The sequence below is a fragment of the Camelus ferus genome, chromosome X (assembly GCF_009834535.1).
Source record: "Camelus ferus isolate YT-003-E chromosome X, BCGSAC_Cfer_1.0, whole genome shotgun sequence".
NCBI classification, from domain to species: Eukaryota; Metazoa; Chordata; class Mammalia; order Artiodactyla; family Camelidae; genus Camelus; species Camelus ferus.
The window spans coordinates 95087919-95112193 of NC_045732.1; the positions used below are offsets into that span (position 1 = coordinate 95087919).

The 24275-nt window shown below is 40.2% G+C and overlaps 1 protein-coding gene across 1 annotated transcript in view; it reads left to right on the plus strand.

Moving 5' to 3' along the window:
* Positions 1-24275, plus strand: part of TENM1 (teneurin transmembrane protein 1) — a 631171-nt gene that overhangs the window by 518386 nt on the left and 88510 nt on the right. Inside the window, exons 19-21 of the mRNA XM_032474729.1 lie at positions 1754-2015; positions 4290-4557; positions 18473-18616. Of these exons, the coding sequence (XP_032330620.1) occupies positions 1754-2015; positions 4290-4557; positions 18473-18616 (674 nt within the window). The remainder of the gene's footprint in view (positions 1-1753; positions 2016-4289; positions 4558-18472; positions 18617-24275) is intronic.

Sequence of the window (24275 nt, forward strand, 5' to 3'; positions counted from 1 at the left end):
CAAAGTTAACATGGCAGAGCTAGGATTCAAACTCGGGTGTGTATGAAGCCAAAAACCACATCGTTCTACAAAATAAGAAGCCTGCCCAGTCTGCCTAATCTTTCTAGAAGTAGAGAATAATTCCCAGGTACATATGTTCTTGTTTGGATAGTTTATTTTGGTTTCACATTCAAATTTGTTTTTGTTTTCAAATAAGTAAGCACATCAGTTTTAAGGAGGCAAGAGCTGAGGTTTGGGTGAAGCAAATAAACTTGCCCAAGGACACAGTTAAATCAATGTAGAAAGTGAACCAGAAAAAAGGTCTCTTGACAAGTAATGTAGGATTTTCCCCCACTATGCTTGCCTTAAATTGCTCCTGTATTATCATGAATTCAGCCTCTCTGTCTTAAACCATAAGCCATTTTGGGTTTTCTTTTTTTAGTTCAAACCTAGATTATTTTCTATAGCTAATGCAGTCCTTCAAATCCTCTTTTTGGAAACTGCCTTATATTACAGCTACTTGACTGAAAAAGCAACAATAAAAAATACAGTATTAGCTATCCTTTGTTACTGTCCATTTATCTTTATCTGGCAGATTTCTGGAACAGGACAAAATTGGTAATACTGTAATAAATACAATAAATGTCATATGAAAGGAGTGGTGAGATATCCATAATTAAGTCTGATTCCCTGTCAGGGCATTTGACCACTGAAAAGTGTTTTAAGAAAGTTTTGGGGGTTTTTTTAACCACAGAATTGTTTACATCTCTCTCCTGTGGATTTAAATTGCTTTGAATATTAAGGAGCATCCATTGCCCTTTCAACATTTTTAAGATATAATGATAATAATTTATCATTATCTTACTTTCATATGTGGCATTCTCCGCTTTTTGAATGCTTTCAAGTACACAATATCAAAGACATCATTATATCTAAAAGAGAAGTAAGGTTGAGCCGTCTAGTGCAGAATGAACTGAAATCTGAGTCTGTTTTGCTCCAATGCAAGAGTCATTTCAGAGACCACATCAAGAGATGGACTTACAAGAGAAGTAGTCTTGTTTTGGCAGAGAGATATGGGAGAAGTTGTCAATGGATATGGACAGGATCCATTACAGCTTTCTTACAAAAGGATACCAAGAGGCATTCTAGAGGGAACTGGGGATCCTAAATCTGAGGAGCCAAAGTGGGTAGCCAGACGTTCAGGTGTGGTATTGCTCAAGCAAATTTCACTGAACAAATTTCCTCGGCTGATATCTTTCTCCAAATGCCATCTCAGAGACACCGTCAGGTTTCTGACTTTATGTTTGTGACCATGAACAAGGTATTTAACCTTTTGGCGCCTTACTTTTCTTGAGTTACATTATAGGAAATTTTTTTGAAGATAAATAATGCATTGTATTAAAGATGTTGTTGAGTGTTAAATAGCCATCTTTCAGTTATCTCTAGCACACGGGGAAGCAGTGATGTCAGATTTGGCTTTGCAGAAATACATGAAGTGATTTTGTTTAAGATAGTATTAAAATTGGTTTACAGATCCTGGGTGAATATCAACTGGTGATATGGAATTTTTTTCTCTTAAGTCTTCTGAATAGTGAAAACAAGTCATCCATGGAATGAATATTTAGAGGCACTAGAGGGAATAAAATAGAGACTACAAATGGAGATAGTCTAGTCCCCAAAGAAGGAAGGGGCACCAAAATTATCTATTTGTTAAACTTTAATTTTATTTCAGTTATTCATTTGCTTGAAACTGTGTTCTGTTTTTCCTCCTCAGCTTTGACCTTGTAGCCATCGGTGGTATCTCAGTTGTCTTAATCTTTGATCGATCACCTTTCCTGTCTGAGAAGAGGACACTCTGGTTGCCTTGGAATCAGTTTATCGTGGTGGAGAAAGTAACCATGCAGAGAGTTGTATCAGACCCACCATCCTGCGATATCTCCAACTTTATCAGCCCAAACCCTATTGTGCTTCCTTCACCACTCACATCATTTGGAGGGTCCTGTCCAGAGAGGGGGACTATTGTTCCTGAGTTGCAGGTGAGTACATTGGCCTTGAATATATAAAATCACAGAATCCATGGAGTGGCCAGCTAGATCCTTTTCCTGGTCCGCCTGCCAGGCTGAGAATGTGCGGCCCTTCATTTTTCAAGAGAAGCCTTCAAATGTAATCTCCCTGGCACACATTTGCACGGTGATTGGCCAGGGCTATAGGACACTATCTCTGGCCATGGAACAAAGCAAGATGAACTAGCTGTCATGAGAATTAGACCCCAAACCATGATCTGATGAACACTGCGCTCTGAAGAACCAAGCTAGCTGGTTCAATAGTGATAACAGTATAATCACTGGTTCTGAAATGAAAGCTCCTTAAGAAATCTAGTTTTCTTCCACTGTCTAGTCCACGTCCGTTGTCATTATTCTTAGAAGTCATGACATCTCCTCTTGTTTAGCTGTGTTTAATAAAGATAGTATTCAAGCGTATGTGTTTTGTTTAATACTTTGCTTTTTAAGTGTTCAAGCTTTACAGTCAGAGGAAGATATTTTTGAAACTTCATATTTAGGATTCCTGAGAATTTTTCTTTATCAAGCATTCAGTGTTTTCATTTCAATATCAAGCCATTCAAACATCCGTAGTATAATTTTCTCACTCCATTATAGAAACATTTTAATTATTTACATTTAATTAGTTTAATGTTAACATTTTACTGATAGTTTAATGACCACCAAAATGGATTCCTAAGCCAGACGGCTCCAGAATTCAAGAAGTATCCTCAAGAAGAGGTAAATGGACAGTCCAAGGTTGAATTGGTTTTTCTTCCGTCACAACATCTCCACCTGCTGTTAGCACTGCCCAGAGGATATCACTTAGGAAAGGCTCACAAAAAAATAGTAGTCTACGCAAAAAGGAGTCCAAAAAGTTGCTGCTCCTATCTCTTCCATTATTTTTCTTTAGAAAGGAAGAAAAAACAAGATAGTATTTAATGAATACATTGAACTGGTACACCAGTCCTTCCATAGGTGTCATTAGGAAGCATGGGTCTTTTTCAAAACAAAAGTTTTTGAACCAGTCTAGGATTGCATGATTCCTTAGGGAAATGAAATACCAAGGCGGTAAGTGTCATGCTAGCCTTCACTATTATGCTTCTGCCACCATCTCGAAAGACAGAGCCAGTGGACAGTTTTGGTATCAAAAAGCTAATGCAGAGGAAGAAAAACTGGGAGAAGACTAGACAAAATGGATTTGTGCCTCAGAAAGAGAAGAATGACCAGAAATCTTAGACAATATGAGCCAGTGTGTGTTTAACAATTAGTTCTCCTCTGTGCACCAGTTTGGGAAACGAAGAAGGGACAGTGTTCTGCACTTAAAATTAATAAGGGCACAGAAATAGCCACACTAGCCATGTCACCTTAATTGCATTAAATAGTATGGGCTTTTTCTTCAGCTGTATTTTGAAAGTTGAAAGTCACAGGACACAAGATGTAGTTTCAGTGGCCACTTTTGGTTGTTTAACTCCATCTGTGCTAATAAACAAATAAGTAATAGCAATTACTTAAAGAAGCCAAGTGTTATTTTCACTCTGGGACCAACATTTGTATAAGATTTACAGAGGAATTAATGGGAGTTATTTGCTTCCCAGTCACAGGTGCCAGCTTGGAAAAGCTTGTTCCCAGCTATTGGTACATCCAGGCACAGAGAAATATGTAAGCAAAATTTGATTAAAAAGTTGGCCCTCGGGGTCATACCAAAGCTCCAAAGAAGACAAGTTTGATGGCATCAGTAAAGATTAGTTCTAGGGACACCATCATCTCTGTCATAAAATATCACTTTCTGGGCCTGTTTCCGGAGTCCTTCCTCTCAGAGAGCCGAACCTGAATAAGGCTACAGCAGTGGTCTGTGATATATGGCTTAACACACCAAACAAGTTCTGTGTCTCTCTGTATAAGAAAAAGACCTTTCATGCAATCCACAGCACTGAAATCCTTGACATTCAGCAGTGTGAGCTTCTCCAACTCCTACGAAGCAATTTCTGGAACACTTGAAAAACCAAAATTGTGATTTTCACAGTCTTTCCTGGAAAGGCAAAAAGGAGAGCGATCCTCAGGGTTGACTAGATGTCTTGCCCCCATGCAGATGTGGTGCAAAACTCAAAACCTCCGGTCATGTAGCCTCACTGAGATTCTAGAAGTACCTGGACATCCACAGATCCCTTTAAGCACTCTCCTTTGGCAGGTTTCTAAGACAAAAGCGTGCAGTATCCTTGTCTACCTGTGACCGCTGATAAAGAGTCAATTTGGCTTTTTTCCTTTCAGGTTGTGCAGGAGGAGATCCCCATTCCTTCCAGCTTTGTGAGGCTGAGTTACCTGAGCAGCCGCACCCCCGGGTATAAAACCCTGTTACGAATCCTTCTAACACATTCAACCATTCCCGTGGGGATGATAAAAGTACACCTCACAGTAGCTGTGGAAGGGCGGCTCACACAGAAGTGGTTTCCTGCTGCAATTAATCTCGTCTACACATTTGCTTGGAACAAGACCGACATCTATGGACAGAAGGTCTGGGGCCTGGCAGAGGCTTTGGGTATGTTGAAATAATTCTATGTAAATAACAATGTAATGTTCACAAAACAGAAAGTGCTAGCTGCATATTAATTTGTATTTGGAATAATTACGGGTTTTCTTCTGTTTGAAGGATCTAAGGCACTTTTTCATTTAAACACCCCCTTTGGGCCTGTTGAGAGTTCCCTTTTGACATATTTTTGCTTCAGAACGATTTTAGTTCCCCTTTCATGATGGCTGCATACCAGTGGAATCACACAGTATCTGGCTTGTAACTGTCTCCAGAGCTGAATATTGCCTTCTGTGACCTTTGGTGTGGTGTTCTTTAGGTCATGTTTTTGAATTTGACATTTAGACTGTCATTTTCGCTTAGAAAATACAAAATTTTAACTTATAGGCATCTCCACTTACTATCTTTTATGTCTAAGATGGTTAGACTCCATTAGCTCGTTACTGCGGTAGGTTAAATAAAAAATCACCCTGCCTTCCTAGTCGTTTTGACTTTAAAACCTAGAATCTTACAGCTAGCAGGGATCTTAAGAGGTCCTTTGGGTCTATGGTTTTCAGATACTTAATTTCCTCAGACAGATGAAAGTTCTTAAAAATGAGACAGACAGATCTGCCAACTTTTTATTTTGCCAAGTAAGAATATTTTAAAGGAAAAAAAAAAGCCTGCAATCTCCTATTGCCTACCACTACCATAATTTCAACATGGAGGGATACCTTAACATCAAAAAGAGGAATAGCCTGTCTCAAGAAATGATAGTAAACAATCTAATACTGATGCTCAGAGAGACAGACAGATCAACAGACAGACACCGGTGTCTTTATGTCTCTCAGTCCGTAGAAAACAGCGAAAACTTCCTAAGAGACCTGACAGGTCTACAGAACCGCAGTTGGGAGCCATTGATTCTTGTGCCTTCAGGCAATAGCTCGTGGAAATCATCCTTGGACAGATGAGAAGACTATTTTTAAAGTTCTCCAGGGGAGAGGTTTTCATACTCTCCCTTGGAAGTGTCTATCATGGTACAACTCCCATATAACTGACCCATGTTTCTTAGACTACAGTGTGTCAATTTCCTCTTTCCAGAGGGAAATATTAGAGAGGAAAAAAAAACCTGGTGACTCTTCTTTGCCCAAGAGACCCTCACATATGTAAATAATTAATCCATCTCTGTTGGACTTTATTAGAATGCAAGGACCATGGAGTGTTTCAGACTTCCTCAGTTAGTGGGGAGTTATTATAAAGACACGGGAAAGTAAGAAAGAACAAGAAAAGGCATCAGCAGCCTCACAGGCAGCTCTCGCCAAACTGCAGCCTTGCTCGGGACGCACTGCAGTCCTAGATTGGCATCCAGTCCATCAACTAAGCTCTAGTTGTCCCCCCTCTGCAGCAAGAGTCCACTGCTTCCACTGTGGTGACTCAGCCATACCGATGACTGAGCTCACCACTTCTCCTGCCATAGAACTACCCTCATTTTCTCTCAGCTCTTGCAAACTCCACAGTCTGGTGATTTGCATTCAGAGTCCTCTTAGAATATCGGATTGTGTCACCAGTCACCATGTAGTAGAAAACAGCTGTGAAGGCAGAGCTCTCCCATTAGGCTAACTACCAACAAGGTCGCTGGCCAGCCCGTAGAGTCCTGCTCAGTCCCTAGTCCAGTGAGCGGAATGAAGAGAATGCCTCTGGTGCCAGACACCCTCCCCGGGTTCAAATCATCCCTCCTCTACTTACTAGCTATGCCACACTGGTTAAATCAATCTCCAAATGCCACAGTTTCTCCATCTATAAAATGGGTGTCATGAAGAGAATATTACTCACAGGTTACTGTGATATGAGGGTTAAATGAGATGAGTGAGTGCTTCATACATGGCAAGCACTCAACAAATGTTGGTCTCTGGTATAGGTTTTGTCAGTTTCCCTGTGATTAGCATATTAGGATCACAAGGTATAAAGCGTGGAGCCTCTGCGGGTATTTGTTGCCTCAGTGTCTCTAAGAAGGGAGCTATGGGCTTAACAGATTGGCACTCTGTGTTAGTAATTCTCTATTTGCCATCCCTGACACACGCAGATACACACACAGTCTCTTCTCTGCCCTTCTGTGTGTGCTGAAAGACTGGCATCTATAGACCACAATGCCTGGACTCCTTCAGTCTCTGGCTTCCCTTTTGATTCGGTCAATGGATGGCACCATCAGGAGACTGCAGGGTGGAAGGAGAAAAAGGTCAGGGGATTTATCCCTCTCCCTGCTTCACTGCAGTTCCAGCAGTGACTACACTAGAAGATGGCAGCTCCTGTTGGGTAGTGCCTCCTCCAAATCCCCAAGCTCTCTCTGCTCTCCCTGGACCCCTCTCTGCAAGCCCAGACAGCTCCCCAGTGTTGCCCGTTCCTGGGTGGGTCGTGACTTTTGTTGAGTCCCTTTACCCTGTTCACACCTCTGTAAATAGTCCAGTGAACTCTTTGCTCTGAACACCTGCATGTGACATCTGACCCCTGCTGGGACCCTGACTGATGCATACTCAAGGCCTCATGTGCCCCTCTCCAGGATATGACACTAAAGCCTTTGCTTCACTAGAATAATCTAAAATTCCTTAGAGGAATTTTAGATTATTCCTCCTTAGGGCTTTGTTTTCCAATTCTTTATAGCCTTCCTCAGAACCCCTGCCAGATAGTTAGATTCTTGGTTTTTGTTGGTTTGTTTTTCTTTTTCTTTTTCTTTTTTTTTACTTTTTTCTTAAGTTGTGATACTTAGCTATTTACTCTGGTAAACAGCTAACCAAGACCATATCTGGCAGTTATTTCTTGCTAGGGTTCACATAAATGCAGGTTAACCTTACTTTAAAAAAAAAAAAAGTTTTATTGAGATATAGTTCATATACCAAAAACTTCACCCATTTAAAGTGTACAATTCAGTGGATTTTAGTATTATGACAAGGTTGTACAATCATCACCAATATTTAATTCCAGAACATTCTCATCACCAAAGTAGTCCTAAACATACTAGCAGTCACTCTCTACTTCTCCCTCTCCTCCAGGCGCACAGCCACCAATCTCCTTTCTGTCTCTACGGATGTACCTATTCTGGATATTTCAAACAAATACAGTCACGTAATATGTGGTCTTTTGTATCTGACTTCTTTCAGTTGGCATAATGTTTCCAAAGGTCATCCATGTTAGTATATATCGGTTCTTTGTTCCTTTTTATGACTGAATAATATTCCATTGCATGAATATACCACATTTTGTTTGTCCACTCATCAGCTGGTGGACATTTGGGTTGTTTCTACCTTTTGGCTATTGTGAATAGTGCTGCTGTTAACATTTGTATCCAAGTATTTGTTTGAATAGCTGTTTTCAATTCTTTGCAGACTATACATAGTAGTAGAATTGTTGGGTCATATGGTATTCTGTGTGACTTGTTGAGGAGCCACCAAACTGTTTTCCACAGTGACCACACCATTTTATCCACCTCACTTTATGCATAAAAATTGTTACACCTCTTCCTTTTAAATACCTCCAGTGCTAAAGATTCTAAAATTTTCCTCCGTCTTGTAGTTAAGCACTCTTAATGGCTTAGTTTCTAAGATATCCATGAATGATTGAATATAACAACTAAGACAAAAAGAAGGGCAAAATGTTCTAGGATACACACAAGTGATGATGACTTCGTCCCTATTGTTTGTCTATGGATGTTAGTTTACTTGCTGTTTCTACTGGTGTTCCTAGTCAAAACTTCCACCAGCATTCTGACTATAAAATAGCCTTAACTAAAATGCTGAAATATATATTGTTGGTTCCTTTTTAAGGCTCATAATAGTAATAAAAGCAAGAGACAATTGACTCACTCAGAAATATCCAAGGGAGAGGGGAAAAAGTCCCTCATGATGTTTTATGTGCACTTAAGGGACATATTTTTTTAAGGCAGAGAAAGAAGATTGGCAAGGATCCCAAGGAAAACAGCCAAACTAATTTCAAGTGTGGTACCTAAGATGGAATATGGATTATTTACCTTGTAGAAAATGTTCCTGATAACTTAATCATTGTTAAATGGATTTTATTTACTACCTCGTCTCCATTTCCAGCCCCACAGAGACTAAGAGAATTTTCTTGACGGTGGTAAAGCATTAGAACAGGTGGTAGAATGAAGTTGGAGAATCTACTTCTCTGAAGATGGATTGTGAGTGCCTTAAGAATATAACAGACAATAAATAGTTCAGGTGATAAACAGATGGAGGCAGAGGGATCAACTATATTACCACTGAGCTCATACCTTAATAGATATGATTGACTCTAAACAAGCAAAGAAGAAAACATTTAGTTGTACTCCTGGCCATATTTTATAATCACCTAACTGATATGAGACCAGACTAAATTGTGTACCAGATATTAACAGTGGTGCTATATATATGACACTTCTCAGATTTGCTTGAAATATACTAGAAATTCTAGTATAGCCTTTTGGTAGGCAGAATAATAGCCATTACCTCCCAAAGATGTAAATATACTATGTTACATGGCCAAAGATAATTAAGGTTTGAAATGGAATTAGATACGCTAATCAGCTGACCTTGCGATGGGATAATTATCCTAGATTATCTCGGTAGGCCTCATGTCATCACAAGGGTCCTTAAAAGTGGAAGAAGGAGGCAGAAGGAGAGGTCAGAGTTAGAGGAAAACAGAACTCTAATTACAGAAGAAAGACACAGCAAGATGCAGTATTGCTGGCTTTGATGATGAAAGAAGGGGGCCAAGGACCAAGGGATGTGGGTGGCCTCTAGAAGCTGGAAAAGACAAGGAAATGGATTCCCTTTTAGACCCATCAGAAGGAACTCAGCCTCCTGACCCCTTGATTTTAGCTCAATGAGACCCTTTTTAGAAGAGTCTATAAGATGATAAATCTGTGTTGATTGAAGCCTTTAAGTTTGTTGTAATTTATTACAACCGCAATAGGAAACAAACCTTGACCAATCTTCATACGGTCCCAGTGATAGCTAGGATTTTGGTTAAAACTATGGCTAGAAAAGTCTCCCACTCTTCCTCCTTCCCTCACCACTTAAATATGAACCTCTGTCCCCCTCGTTTCTGAGTGATGGAGAAAGAGGTCAGATTTAAACAAGCTGAATGTGAAGTGATGGTGAATATCTGAGGTGAAATGCTCACTTAGTTTGAAATGTGGGGCTCTTGTTTCCCACATGGCTCAGCTGTGGGAAATTGGTGTGATCTCTAAGGGCCAGAGTGTCACAAAAGAAGAATAGATTGTTGAGAGACAGGCAAAATGAGAAAAGGAATGCTTGAGATCCTAACGTATCCCTCCAGTTTTTGTAATGAAACAGATTTTGCAACTGGAGGGATAATACTAGAGTGAATAAATTACCAGTGGAGGTTGTGTGAACTAATTCCTTGGAGAAGTATCAATGGCAGCTGATAAGATTGATTAATCCAAGTACAATATTGATCAAGTGGAAGAAGAGTAAAATCACCCCCAGGGTTGCTGTACAAAAACCACAATCACCAGTTCATCCGGCTTAAAGATTTTGTTGTCTGATACACAGACAAGATTCCCCTGCTAAAAACTCCATGTGAGCATTTGAAATAATTTGGCCTTGGTACTTTATTCTCTGGCTCTAAATAAGGTATGATGTCTAGAAATCATTGTATATTATTTAGTTTCTTTCCCAACTCTGCTGCTTGCAAAACAATGTAAAAAAAAAATCATTATTTTTACGTTCACAGTGCCATTAAAGTTCTAGAGACGGTTTATTTAATTTGACAAACTGGCTTGTTCAGGGGCTCTGATCTGCATCCACTATATGAATTTTGTCAGAATAATTCCCTATGTCCGCCTGTATCTGCATACATTATCAATACGTAATAATGCATTCTGCTTGGTCTTCATTTTAATTAAATTAAATTGCAGCGGTTTGGAGTCCTAGAAGTTCAGGAAATCAGCCATCCGCCTTTAGTAGCACTGCTATAAACAATTCTATTTTTCTTCAAGGTTATTGGTAACAACAATTGCATAATTATTTAGTACAGTAGTTTGGCAAGAAAGAGTGGTGTTTCAGGGAGAACTAGACTTCCTAAAGGTTCACGACGCAAAGGAGTCTGTGTAAATTGTGTTAGAGAGAAACAGGGGAACATTAATGGTAATAGGTGCTAAGCTACGGTTGCTTTGTGCACACAAAACATCCCCGAGAACGATGCTCTAGTGTTCATAAATTTCCCTTCAGTAAAACCTAGGCAGGCTGGGCAGCCACAAAAATAGCATCCACTGAATATTTTAATAATAAATGGGTAGTGCTTTACAATTTGCAAAGTACTCTCACATGCATTTTCTCATTTTAATCCTTATAACATTCCTGCCTGGTAGGCATGGCATGATTAATATGATCTTCATTTTATAGAGTGGGAAACTGAGGTTCAGACAGAGCAAGTGATGAAAGACCTTCCCAGAGCAGGGATTCAAACCTGGGTCTCCCATTCCTGAGTTCTGTGTGCCTTTCACTACTGCCTCTCTTCACTGAAGGGACCAACCCACCTTACCGAGTACCCAATTCAACGTCCCAGTGGCTTTCTGTCAAAGAAGCTAGCAGAGATAATAATCTTTCATCATTTCTCTCCACTCAGGAATTCGTAATCATTAACTGAGAGCAGGGCTGTTTTATCCATTCAGCTTTATAGGCACAGCACCAAGGATATGAGGTTTTCAAGGACCTGTGAAAATGTTTGCAACCTGAAAAATAGAGGTATTGGCACCAAAAGATGCAAAGAAAACCAGAAAATCAACATTAACAAATTGTTCAGATAAATGTCTGCAAAGTGGAGCGTTATGTCAGCTTGTCAACTCCAACTCAATTTTCACACTTAGTATGAAATATGTTTAATGTTGGATATGGGGTATAAGTTGTATCCACTTTAATATTTCTGATAAAATGTGAGATGAGGACCTCCAAAGAGTACCTAGAGCGTACCAGGGTTTTTAAATGACCCTTGATTGATACTCTGGTAAGCAAGTGGTCTGTGCCCATTTCAAACTGCTGGTCACACCCGGTAGTAGATTGTGAAATCCATTTGGTGAATCAACCAGTACTTTTTTAATGGAATGGAATGGAACAAAACATATATGAATAGACTAGACCAGACTAGAACAGAACAGAATAGAAAATACCATAATGTAAAGCTATTTAGAGGGTACTGTTTTAGAAAACTTTGTTTCACTTATACATGAGTGTATGTTTTGTATCTCTCCACATGTATTTTGGATCACAATTAAATGACTTTCAGGCATAAGAATTTGACAACCATTAGTAAGATAATATAGTCAAGAGACAGAAAAATTAAATGATTTACCAAACCGTATGACTTATTTTCCAAGTCAGCATTTATGACGATTCTTGCCTCCCAATCTCCTCTACCAAGCCATCTCAGCACATTATGGTGATATCTCTTTAACATTCAGTGACCACATAATTTATCATTCAAACCAGGATCCCCTTTCAAGGGGATGCTGTAAACAACAGTGTAACTGGATACTGTTTGGGGCCAATCAGGATACACAAAGCTTCTACTTCAAGGCTATCCCTAGCTTCCAATCCTTATTTCTTAAATTCAGAGCAAATAAAAGTTTATTTATTTGGCACTTCTGAATCATGGGTCTTTCCCTTAATAGCCAGCATAGAAGAAAAAAGCACTTGCTAAGAAGTCACAGGGTTTGAGCTTCAGTTCTACCTTTTACTGCTATAGCTGGATGACCTTGGACTAGTCACTTCACCTCTCTGTGTCTATCATCTCATCTATCAGATGGGAGTAAACATATCTTTCTTATGAGTTTTGTAAATCTTCAAGTTAGGTAATATACACAAAAATGTTTTTAACTGTTAGGTGTTATGCAAATGTAAGGTGATATTATTTTAAGGAGGCCATGGATGAAAATTCCAAAAGATAGGTAACCCTTCAGGGTACGGCCTCTCTGACATGACAAATTGTGCTGCCCAGTGTAATATCCACTGTATCTGCAGTGCTTAGCAAATTACCTGCCTGGCACATAGAGCTGCTCAGCAAAGGTTTGCTGAGTCATTAAATAACCAGCACGTTTCTTTCCATTGCAATATCGCATCCCCTTTAATCAGTCACGTTATTTCAAAGGATAACCAGTCCAGTTTCAAGGTGAATCTGTTTCCTAAATCCCCCCAAAGAAAAATGCCTAAATACTGCTAGAAGGTGGTCATCTTCTGTTTTCTTCTGTATTGGGGGGGATGGGGGCGGGGGAAGGGTTGTTCTTCATGTGTTTTTGATGCACTAGAAAGACACCGACTCTCTAGCCACCCTGACCTTCTTTCAGTCTCCCAAAGATATGAAGCCTCAAAGTGTTGCACACATGCCACTCTCTCTCCCTAGAATGTTCTTTCCTGTACTTCATGAGATAAATCCCTTCTGCATGAAGAGGCTTTTTCTTTGCCTTCCAGTTCCAACTGAAATTCCCTTGATACACTATCTCATAATACCCTGTACTTTCCCATCATAACATTTATCACAATGTGTGTGTGTGTATGTGCGCGCTGTTTTGTTTCATATTTGTTCCTCTCACTAGAATGTGAGCTCCACTGCGAGGAGTGCTGCCTCGTTCATTCTCCTATCCTCAGTGCCTGGCAACAGGAGGGACTCATTAAATGTGGCATATTTGTTGAATGACTAAACAAACAAACGAATAAGGACAGAGGCTAAGGCTGACCCCTTAGCCTGGCCTATGTAATAGGATGGTGGACTTGCCAAGTGGCAGGAGGGCAGTGCCCAGGTCCACAAAGGCACCCGTGAATGTACGTGTGAGCCAGTACATCACCCTGCCTTCTGTGGTACGTAGGTTCCAGGTTCCAGGTTCGCTTTTATGCAGCTAGGCTCAGGCAAAGCAGCCAGAAAACAAATTCATAATATTAGGTTATGGTGTATAGGACCTCCTAGATGCTTTTGACCTTTCCTAGATGTACTTTCTCTCCATCCAACTACTATGTTATTTTTCGTGCTATCATATTTAAACCGGTAAGGTTATTTTTGTACACTGACAAGGTACCAATCCTAAGGAAAATTTTACCAAATCATATCCAGTGATTCATTAAAAAGATAATACATCATAACCAAGTACTGTAGAGTGTATTTTAAGACCTCAAAGATGGTTCAGCATTAAGGAATCTGTTGCTAGAATTTACCACCTTAATAGATTAAAAGAGAAAACTATGTGAATATCTCCGTGAGTGCTGAAAAGGCACTTGTAAAAATTCATCACCTGATTCTGACATTCTTACTAAGCCAGGAATAACAGATAGGTAAACAAAGCATTTCAGGCCACTGAGTGGTGTGTCAAACTGAGGAGCCTCTGGGGTCATCCTATCCAATGAAAAATCACTAGAGAATAGGAAAAAGTAGAAGTTCTGGGGGCAGGTCCCTGTTCTCAGCAGATAGCATTTCACCGGTGTAGCCTCGGTCTGTTGTCGCCTTGGCCTGCATTTGGTTCATTCTGTCTCTTGTCTTTTATTGTTGTTCTTTTACAGTAATCTACTATTTTAAAAGAATGGGAACTATTCCTTGTTCTATTTAATGATTTCTTTTGGGTAAGAAGGTTTTGATCTTGTTGTTAGTTACCTTTTAAATGTGATGAAATTATTTTTAGATGTTCCTCAAGCTCAGGAAGGTAACGTAAATTTCTCACACTGACTATCAGACTACTTTTAATTACATATTGCCTTCATAAATGCAGCCATTATGAATTCTGAAGCCTTAGCCTGAAGCTGTTGAAAATCAGCTGCTCAATCTTGTCATACTTTGCACACCAGCTTCATCACATGGCATCTTTACCTTGGCAATTTAACGTCAGCCTCCTACCCAGGAACTTACAGATGAGTGTCACAGTCACTAAATTGCATGTCAGGGGTGCTGTGGCTCTCAGCTTTCTTAGTCCCCACATCTTACTAATGCTGCTGCTCTGATTCAGTTACTGTTTTTCTAATGTCAAATGGCTTTGAATATAACAAAGGCTTCTTTATAAGCCAGTGTCAGATTTGCAAGATGACTAACAGTGAAGTCAGAGGTGCAAATCCTGTGACCAGAGGACAGAGTCCTCTACAAAAGTAGCAAGCCTATTGTCACAATCAGTGACTCTTGGTTAAGGAACACCCCATTCATATCTCTGTGTAGAGGTGAGGGAGAGACTACAGGAAGACAGAAATCCAGAGGAACTAAGGGTGTCACAAGAGAGGCAGTCACATGGTTTGAAGAAAGGATTCTGCCATATTAATGGCTTTTTCTCAGCTGCCTTCCCCATATAGGCCCCAGCAGCATGGGACCGTGGTACCAGCCCCTGGGAAGTGTAGTCCCGCCCCCCCAATCCCCACTTATTGCCAGACTAGTCTGTCTTCTATAGCGCCTCTGAAATGTTGATGAATAATTTTTTTCCTTCTCATTACACTATTCTTCCCGAACCCACTCCACAGTGCCAGAGGCTGAATCCGTGGCCTCCACCATGCTGTGCTGATGATCATATGTGATAGATAACAGGCTGCCTGGGAAATGGTAGTGGGTCCACTCTGCTTATTTAACGGAACCTCAGCTGTCACAGTACCAGGCAGAGTGTACTGTCAGGGCTCAGCATTCTCGGCGCCAGCCCCTGAGTAGCCCTTTCTTCCCCATATTTAATTATATGAAAAAGAGTAGGCTTCCGTGCATTATAGTCTGCTTCCATGAGAGGATGTCTAGGGTTGGTTGCCGCTGTATTTGCCAGTTCCTTGTGCATTTGGAGAGCAGCTCAACTCTGTGGGGTGAAACGTCTGCCTTCTCATAAACCGACTGCAAGTTCCAGGATTCTGTTACAGTGTGCTGCTGTCAGGAAGAAACCTTGCCTTGTTACTCTGAACAAGGAGCCACGTACAAAAATACCCCAACACACAGCCATTCTCATTAAAGTCAGTTGGAATTTTGGACAAGTCTTAAGTATAAATTATAACTTTATTAGCTCATAGAGCTTTCTCAGGAGAAAATAAATGTAATAAAAATTAGAGGGAACTTATTAAGTGGCTGCCTTGTTGCTATTTGCTATGACTCGGGGAAAAAAGTAATATAATTGTGGGGTTTGCAGCCAGTGCACTTTTTTGTTGCGGGCTAGAGAGCAATTCAGAGAGCAGATATGAGGAGGTGAAGAGGATGTCTCATTGCCACTGCACTGAGAACTCTTTAATTGATACTTTATATAAGCATTTCCTGCCAGAGTTGGGAGGATCTTTAACTGTTACTGAGAGGGGGAGAGCAGGCTCCAAATGCGTCGGAGGTCACCAGGGCACACTACTTATTTGCAAAAGTGCACAATCACCTTCTGGAAAAGAGATTCTAGGGGAGCACACCGGGCTTAAAATATATGAAGGACAGACCCTGACAGTGGTAGAGGAGGAGATGACGGCTTGAAGGGAACTTGTCATCATTATCATTGTGATTATTCATTAACCAAGACTTTTAAATGTTGCAAGAGAAGCAAAAACTGTGTTATTCTACACACCAGTGTAGCCCTCACTGTGTTCTCTCACCCCTGGATTTTTCCAACATGAGATACAGTGCTCTCTTTGGCTTTGGGGTTTGATTCCCCAATTTGGACTGATCAATTACAATCTTGAAAGAATGCACTTCAGAATCATAGAGTGAAAATGCTAGAGGAGGATTATAAGAATTATCTAGTACAGCAGTCTTTGATTTGAGGTCAGACTTTAGGAGGTCAGTGGACCCACTAGAATTGTATACAGAATTTTGTGTGCATATGCATTTTTCTAGGAGGAAGATCCATCACTTTTATCAAATTCATAACAAAAGATTCCCTGACCCAAAAGGGTCTAAGAACCATGAATTCTGGTCCATCCTCATCTCCCTCCTTTGTTACCGATGAAGAGCGTGACTCCCAGAGATGGGAGATCATTTGCCTGCGACTACACAGCTAGTTAATGGCAGACCTAAGAATTTAAGTTTTTTCTGACTAGGTCTAAAACCAACTCTGTCCACTATGCCAGAGTTGTTTTAGCAAGCTCCGGGGCCATGATAAGATATATCAAGGAGATTGTAGACAGCAATGATTTGTGCCACACCTGTAACCCAAACTAAATTACCTTTGAGATGGTTTTTTATCACTGAAATTCTGTGTTTCTATCCCTCTTAATAGAGAACAGCATTGACACAGATGATCCCAAACTAATTTCCCTTTAGAAATCATTTCCATTTTATGATGAGTCTTTCCCACTCCCCATTAATCTCCCTTGCTAATAACACTTGGTTAGGGCTAATACTAAAATGAGTTTGCATTCCATGAGTCTTCACCAGCTGATGCCAGGGTAGAAGGGCATCCCCATTAGGACCAGCTACATAATTTGCAGGGCCCGGTGTTAAATGAAAATACCTAACCTCTTGTTAAAAACGTACTAAGGATTTCAAGACAGTGACAGCAGAGGATTAAGCCGAGTAGGGGGCCCTTCTAAGCATGGGCCCCTGTGCGGCTACACAGGTCACACACCAGTGAAGACAGTCCTGATCCCTATTAAAGCTTTGATGGAGCGGGGGACAAAAAGAAGTCACCTTGTGGTTTAAAATTGGCCACAGATGATCCCCCAAATTAGCGAGTTGTATATTCATAATCATGAAGACTTTTTGGCTTATCTGTGCATGCGCTCACACACACACACACATGCACACGCACACACGCACACACGCACACACAAATCTGTTGAACTAAAATTACCATCTTTTCCCTTCACCTAATACCAAAATCCCAGACTAGTCTGCTTGAATTTTTCCTCTTAGGGCCTATTTTGCTGGCATTGTTTAAGCACACATTTTCATTACCAGTTTTCATAACCAGATGACAAAAGGAAAAAGGAATGAGTTCTCCAGGGGCACCTGAAGAGTCAGGTAGAGGCAGGTACTCGAAAGCAATGGCAGACGACCAGCAAGGGATATTTTCAGCTGCCAGAAAGGGGGTCTGCAGTGTAATGAGCCAATACTCTCAGGCTTGGAACATACTGAGGACAGAAAGTGTTTTAAATTCAAGAAGCAGAACTCTGGGGTTCTAACAGGTAAGCAGGCTTACCAGCTGAGAAAATGACTGAGACTTGGTATACTTGAGTTCTACATATTTCAGTAGAGCCGAGGCACCCAAGCTGTCACATTTCGCACTTCCCATTTTAGAGGCATACTGGGGTTCCCAGTTTTATGCACAACATCTGTGCTTCGTCAGAGTTGAAGCCAGAATGCTGGGTGATGTCCCATTGGTTAGCTACACGCCGAAACCAAAATCTCTTGTGCACAGAGTGGAATTTACACCTGCAGTGCATGTAGAACTCTAAGCAAATTCAGACTTCGCGGCAAACCAAAGGCCAGTTAGCATGGGAGCAAATATAAATTGGTAGAATCGATTTTTATTTGCCTCATGTGTAGTCAGTTGTTGTATAAGTGACCCGGTACTCTGAAGCCAGCTTCCTAAGTGCGTTTTGCGCTCTGGAGACATCAGAAACCATCCCTCCCTGCGTTTCTCCTACCAAGGTAAAGAAAGAAATTCTGTCACCACAGCTTAAACCTTCACAGAGCTTATTTCTTCAGTTTTACAACACACCTCCTACTCCAAAGCCCATACTCCAGCTTAATGTTCATGAATATCTGGTGCATACCTAATGACAGCCTCAGTAGCTCACTTTTTCATGTATTTACCCAGTATGCACTGACTGGCCGCTTTGGGATGCCCGATGCTGGGCTAGGTGCTGTGCTGCAGTACGGCCGGTGAAAGGCATTTGCAGTCAGATTTCAACCCCAGTCAGAATTCAGTAGCAAATGCATTATCCACAGAATTGCCAACCAGTGCAAAAATGAAGCAAATCTCTTAAAATTTTCTAATGTGTTATTAACTCTTCGTTTGCAGTGTCTGTGGGATATGAATATGAAATGTGCCCTGACTTAATTCTCTGGGAGAAAAGGACAGTTATCTTACAAGGTTTTGAGATGGATGCTTCTAACCTAGGAGGCTGGTCATTGAACAAGCATCATATTTTGAATCCTCAAAGTGGTAAGCACATTTTAAAATATTTATTAATACTGTTTTCCTAATGCTGTGTGTGTGTGTGTGTGTGTGTGTGTGTGTATTACATAGTCATTGCAGAAAATTTGGAAAAGTGCCAGGAAAAAAATTACTTCTAAGTCCACCACTCAGAGATGACCGCATTATATTTCTTTTCAAAAGCAATGATCTGATTTCAAATTAGTGCTAGTAGAGTGAGACTTCTTTGTCACAAAATTATATAAAACTGGGTTTTAAGAATCATCTACCGTTATTGCTCTATCTCTAGTGATTAGCCAGTCTATCTGACATTGTAACCAACTTTTAAAAAGTGGAATAATAATTGCCATATTTCATGCGATCTAACAGATCATCGATTATAAGTACACCATTATTTTATGGAAAATGTTGCCGGTTAAACTATGACATGCACTGATTGCAAGATACATACTTATTCCAGAGATGTGAAAATGGGAAGCCTTACACCTTAGAATTAATGACTTATCTATGTGATCCAGTTTTCAAAGGCTTTAGTGAACTCTGTCCTATTTTAAACACAACCCCGCAGTGTGGCCTTAACCCCATTGAAAAGATCAAGAATCTGAGGCTTAGAGAGTCATGTGACTTTCCCCTATGGCTCACAGTTAGTAAGTGGCTCGAGCCATGTGCTCTTTCTCTACACCAGTTGTTCATCCACATAAATGTCAGAATACGCAGTAAGAAGCCAGGGACAGAGTAAAGGGTCAGTAATGGGTAAAAGAGGAAAAGAGGTAGGAGGGTCACGGGAAGAAGTGAAAGAATCTGGGGAAAGAGTCCAGCCCTGGACTTCACTTACTTTTAAGCCTCCTAATTCCTGGACTTAGGAAAAGATGAAAAAGCAGTGAGAATCAGGACACTCCTTTTGGACCGCTTTTCCTGCTATCACGTTCTCCTAGTTTGTAATTTAAATGTTAAATAGATTGGGACCACAGGTGGCCCTTGAGCCCATGCTTCCTTCTCTCAGACAAACTGATTTTGCCAGCCTGGTTATATAAATGCTTCATCTAAGTTCCGTCACCTCCTCTTGCTGGGAAACCAATCATTGGCGTTTCCATCCAGCATCATTTGAACTGTTATGTTTTCACTGTGAAATCATTTCTTTTCCTCTAAGAGGCAGATTCTGACCAGCCTTGAGTGGAATGTGTACTTTAGGTTATTTCTCCAAGACTGGGGATGTGAATGTATTGAGGCAGCTACATCCTTCCACCTGACTCTCCTTGTATGCATCTTACCTTTGTGAAACAGCTGGCTAAGGACCGGGTATCTTGTGAGGCCATGAACTGAGCAAGGCTGAGATCCATTTCATAACCACATCTGTGGGCTTATTCATTTGCACCAGAGTTCAATCAGCCAAGCCAACCAGCCACAGAGGCTGGGAAATTTTGACTGGGTTTGCTTCAAGCAGAGAATGAGACCGCTTCCCATAGTCCTAGCATGGGACCCTGAAGGTGCAGGAGTCTGTTGCAGTCTGCCCCCTTTACACCTCCTTCTCCCCTTTCAAAGGAGATTCTAAATTCCATTTCCAACTGTTTGTTTTTTTAAGAGCAAAAATTCAGGCACAGATACGAAATGCCAACTTTTTTTTCTGTTGTCAAAAGGAGAATCACAGTTTTAAAAGTACAAAAATGAAAGGGCAGATGCCACTTATTAAATTATTAGGTTTTTTGTTTTGATTTGAAAGAGTTTGACATTTTAAGCAGCCATTTCTTTTCCACTCACTTTTATTGGCTTGTATGGATTGTCTCTTTCAAATGCCTGTCATTGACATTAAACATAAAGTGGAAATGACCTCAATCGAGCTAGCCCCCAGCTGTGTGTACCCCATCTTATATCCTCTTACCGTTTGCTTTACCAGGCTTAAAAATTCAAAACAGAGGGGAGCCATTCAGAAAGTTGGCTTTGGGGGACCCTGATTTCCACAAATGTGTTCTTTCCACCCTAATTCACCAGTAATTCTTTTTAGGTAATAGGTACCAAGTTATTTCTAAGAATCTTTTTAGCTTTATTGAAGTATAATTTATACACCATAAAATTCACCCATTTTAAGTGTACACTTCAATGATTTTTATAAATTATAGAGTTCTGCAACCATCACCACCACACAGTTTTAGAGTATTTTTATCACCCCAAAAGATCTCTTGTGCTCACCCCAACCCCACTAAATCTACTTCCTGTCTCTTTCTGAGAATTTTATCATGAGAAAGAAACCTTAGTTGAGATAGAGCTTTAAAAAGGAAGAGTTGTGCATTTTATCATCTCATTTGTAGGCACATTGTAGTTCTAACCAAGAACTGGTCACACTTGACAGGAAACAGATCTGAAGCCAACTCTGCCACTGCCTTTCAGCCTGCCCTTGGACACGAACACCTCTCTTGGGACATTTACGAAGTCTAAATCCCACCCGCAAAGGCAGCCTTCTAGTAGCAGGACTGATAAGTGTGAAGGAGCAGCGTTGAGAGGACCAATTAGAAAGCAATGCTTTTTTCCCCCTCAGGTCATATAGTCTTTTCTGACTGATTAAGGCAGAAGAAGCTAACTCTTTAGGCACCCCGCTTTTTTGATCTGAGACAGATAGCAGATTAGAAACAAGAATCTGTCTTCCCCCAATTTCCTCTCACTGGTTAAAAAGACACCTGTAATTAGATTGGATGTCTGCTGCCATTCAATTCTTCAGTTTTTCTTTGGCTCCAGAATCATTATTCAGCGGCTAGTTTCTAGTAGGCAATGTTTTCAGACCATTTGTCATTTCAGTTGCAGCAGTTATATTTACCTGACAATTAACCATTGTTTGTGGAGCATTGTTTCCAAATATTATGCCTGATATGTAGAGGTGGCTCCTGCTTTCACTGAGATTAAAAAAAAAAACCCAGAAACTTGTTTTTTTTCAATATTATTCCTTCACAGTACATCTTTTTGGTGATTACCGTGAGTACATATTTATCCCTTTTAAGATAAATCAGTTCTTTAAAATTATGACAAATGAAAATGTGTACATGAATCATCTATTAAAGAGCTAAGCTATTTGTTATAGTATATTTTTATATCAAACATATCCCCTAGTGTGCCCTGCCAGCTGAGTGTTTAAAATTATTAGAAAGAACAATCAGGGTTCTAATTGGGTATTGTCATCCATCTGAAATGGATAAAGAATTTCCTTTAACTTAGCCTGCAAGATAGGCCAGTAGTTTGTCAGCAAATGGTTTTACTGGGAGGGGAAGTAAATTTCCATTGATCACACTGGCACGTCTCCCAGTTTGTGTTTATATTCTCTCAGTTAAGTCCTAAGAGAAATATGTATGGTGTCCCTTGTTGTTCATAAGCCTGAAAAATGGTTTCTTCTTTGAAATCAGCATAAAGCACCACCCACTGGCTTCCAAGGGGAATTTCTATTTCAAACTTACTTATAAGCTTCAAAAGAAGTTCTAAGCAAGGTAGCAGGAGGGTATGAGTAGTGTGTTCAAAAGTGTGCTTAACTTATTACACAACAGACTTGGCTTTGGGGCAGAGAAAAGGAAAACCTGGGAACGAAAATGTGCAGTAGGGCCCCTCAGGTGGGGTTTGTTGACTGTTAACAAGACCACCCCCACCCTCCTTAGCAAGAAGTTGGCCTTCATAAATAATGTGTGTAGTCTCAGGATCATTTGATTCTGTTTTCAAAATGAGCATGTGTGGCAGAATAAACTGGAAGGGAGGCAGCAGTAATTGATCAAGATTTCCAGGAACATAAACAAAATATTTTCAAAGCAACCTTTTGCTGAAGAATTGGTGTTAAATCATTGTCGCTAGATGGTATGCCCTGGTTCTATGTAATGGAAGGTTAAACAGATTCTTGAAACAACAAAAACACCCTTCAAAATGATCTATTTTTGCAGGGCAATACAAAAGGGGTTTGCCCATTTTTGTTTTGATTGCTTCAGCTTTAAGCAGGAATGGTAATTTCAGTACACAGGCACTTTAGTACCTTGCATGAAAGCAAGACATCAATTGTTGAGATGTAATCAGAAAGTACATTGCCTTATGTTTTATTTCCTTTAATCATTCTTCTTCTTTGATGGAGTGCTGGGCTTTCTAATAGAAAAGGGGAGTTTTAGAATTGCAGGCTTAGAAGAATGTTTTAGAATAGCCATCTTTAGTTTTTAAATTGCCAGGAGCCTGGTAATAACATGTCATTTTGAAGGTAATTGTTAACTATACCATTATATTGATATAAAAAAAATGGAGATCTATCTGTGAAAATAGATGTTAATAGCAAATCTGGTATTTCCAAGCCAATAATTGGAAATATTTTTTGAATGATATACCCTGTAGTGCATTGCTGAAATACTGACATGCTAAACAGTTGGTTTCCTCATTTATTAGAGAACATATCATAGTCTCATTGGTAGGATATTCAGTTAGTGATCATCAGGAGATTTCTTTTCAATGATGTGGTGCAACTGTCATGCCGGTTCTCATTCACTTTCTCCAAGTTCATTTAAATTGCGATATTGATCACACTGCAATTAAGTGTTTTTTGGGAAATGAAATTTTGTCCTTTTAATCTGACTTAATTAACTATTCTAAATCTTAAGGAATTTCTTTACTGCCTAATAAAGTTATTAATAAAATTAATAAGAAAGTAGTGAGCCTCAAGAACTCTATCTCATGGCCCTTCAGTAAAAGACCAGTTTGTTAGGACATAAGCTCATAGCTGCTCCTGCAGGTCATATGTTGAAAAAATAGCCAGAAATCACTTTGGGAGGGAAAGTAAAATTACTTTAGATTTGAAATCCAAAGGCTATAGGAGCGTGGGATTTCTGTTTAGTGGAAGGTCTCTTCCAAGGGCATATTTGGTACCATGATTTTGTACATGTTTTACCCTCTTACTTATTCTTGCCAGCAATGTTCCTATTTCAGAGTGATCAGTAGTTTCTGTTGTAGGAATGTGGGACACAGTCGGAAGAAAACCGAGGAAGACATTTCAGGAAATGTTTAGGGACAGTAACAGGCAGTCGGAGGAGATAGATAGCAGGGGTCATGGGAGAAAAAATAGCTGCATTCATTCATTTGCTGTCAGTTCCTTCAGCCTGACACATTAGCATGCCTTCTCACCACGTGGATGTTTTACCTGCCCTGGCTCATTCTGGGCAGATGAGCTATTTAGCACAGCAGTACTTGTTCCTTGGGTTTTCGGCCCAGGCTCAGCAGGTTTGCAAAATCATTGGGATTTGGACAAGGAAACGAGAGACTTGGAGCCTATTTTCAACATTTACTGAGCATTTCTAATGACTTGGCCACAGGGATTGGCACAAAAATGCAGAAAGGAGTAAGACAGAGAGTCTGCCTTCAAGGAGCTCATGTTCTAATGGGGAAGATACAGAAGTAATAGAAACTGTATTATATACAATGTGGCAAGTGTTCCAGTCGAGCTATGGAAACACACTATGCACACACAGAGGAAGGAGTCACTAATTCTGCCTGGACAGGGCATTGGGGAAGAACTGAGCTGAGGTTGGGAGGATAGGTAAGAGTTCCCCAAGCAAGCAAGATGAGGAGGGCATTCAGGACAGAGGGACTAGACAAGTACAAAAGCAGAGCGGAGTGAAAGCACGTGAAAGGAATTGTAGATAGTTTGCTGTAGCCGAATCTC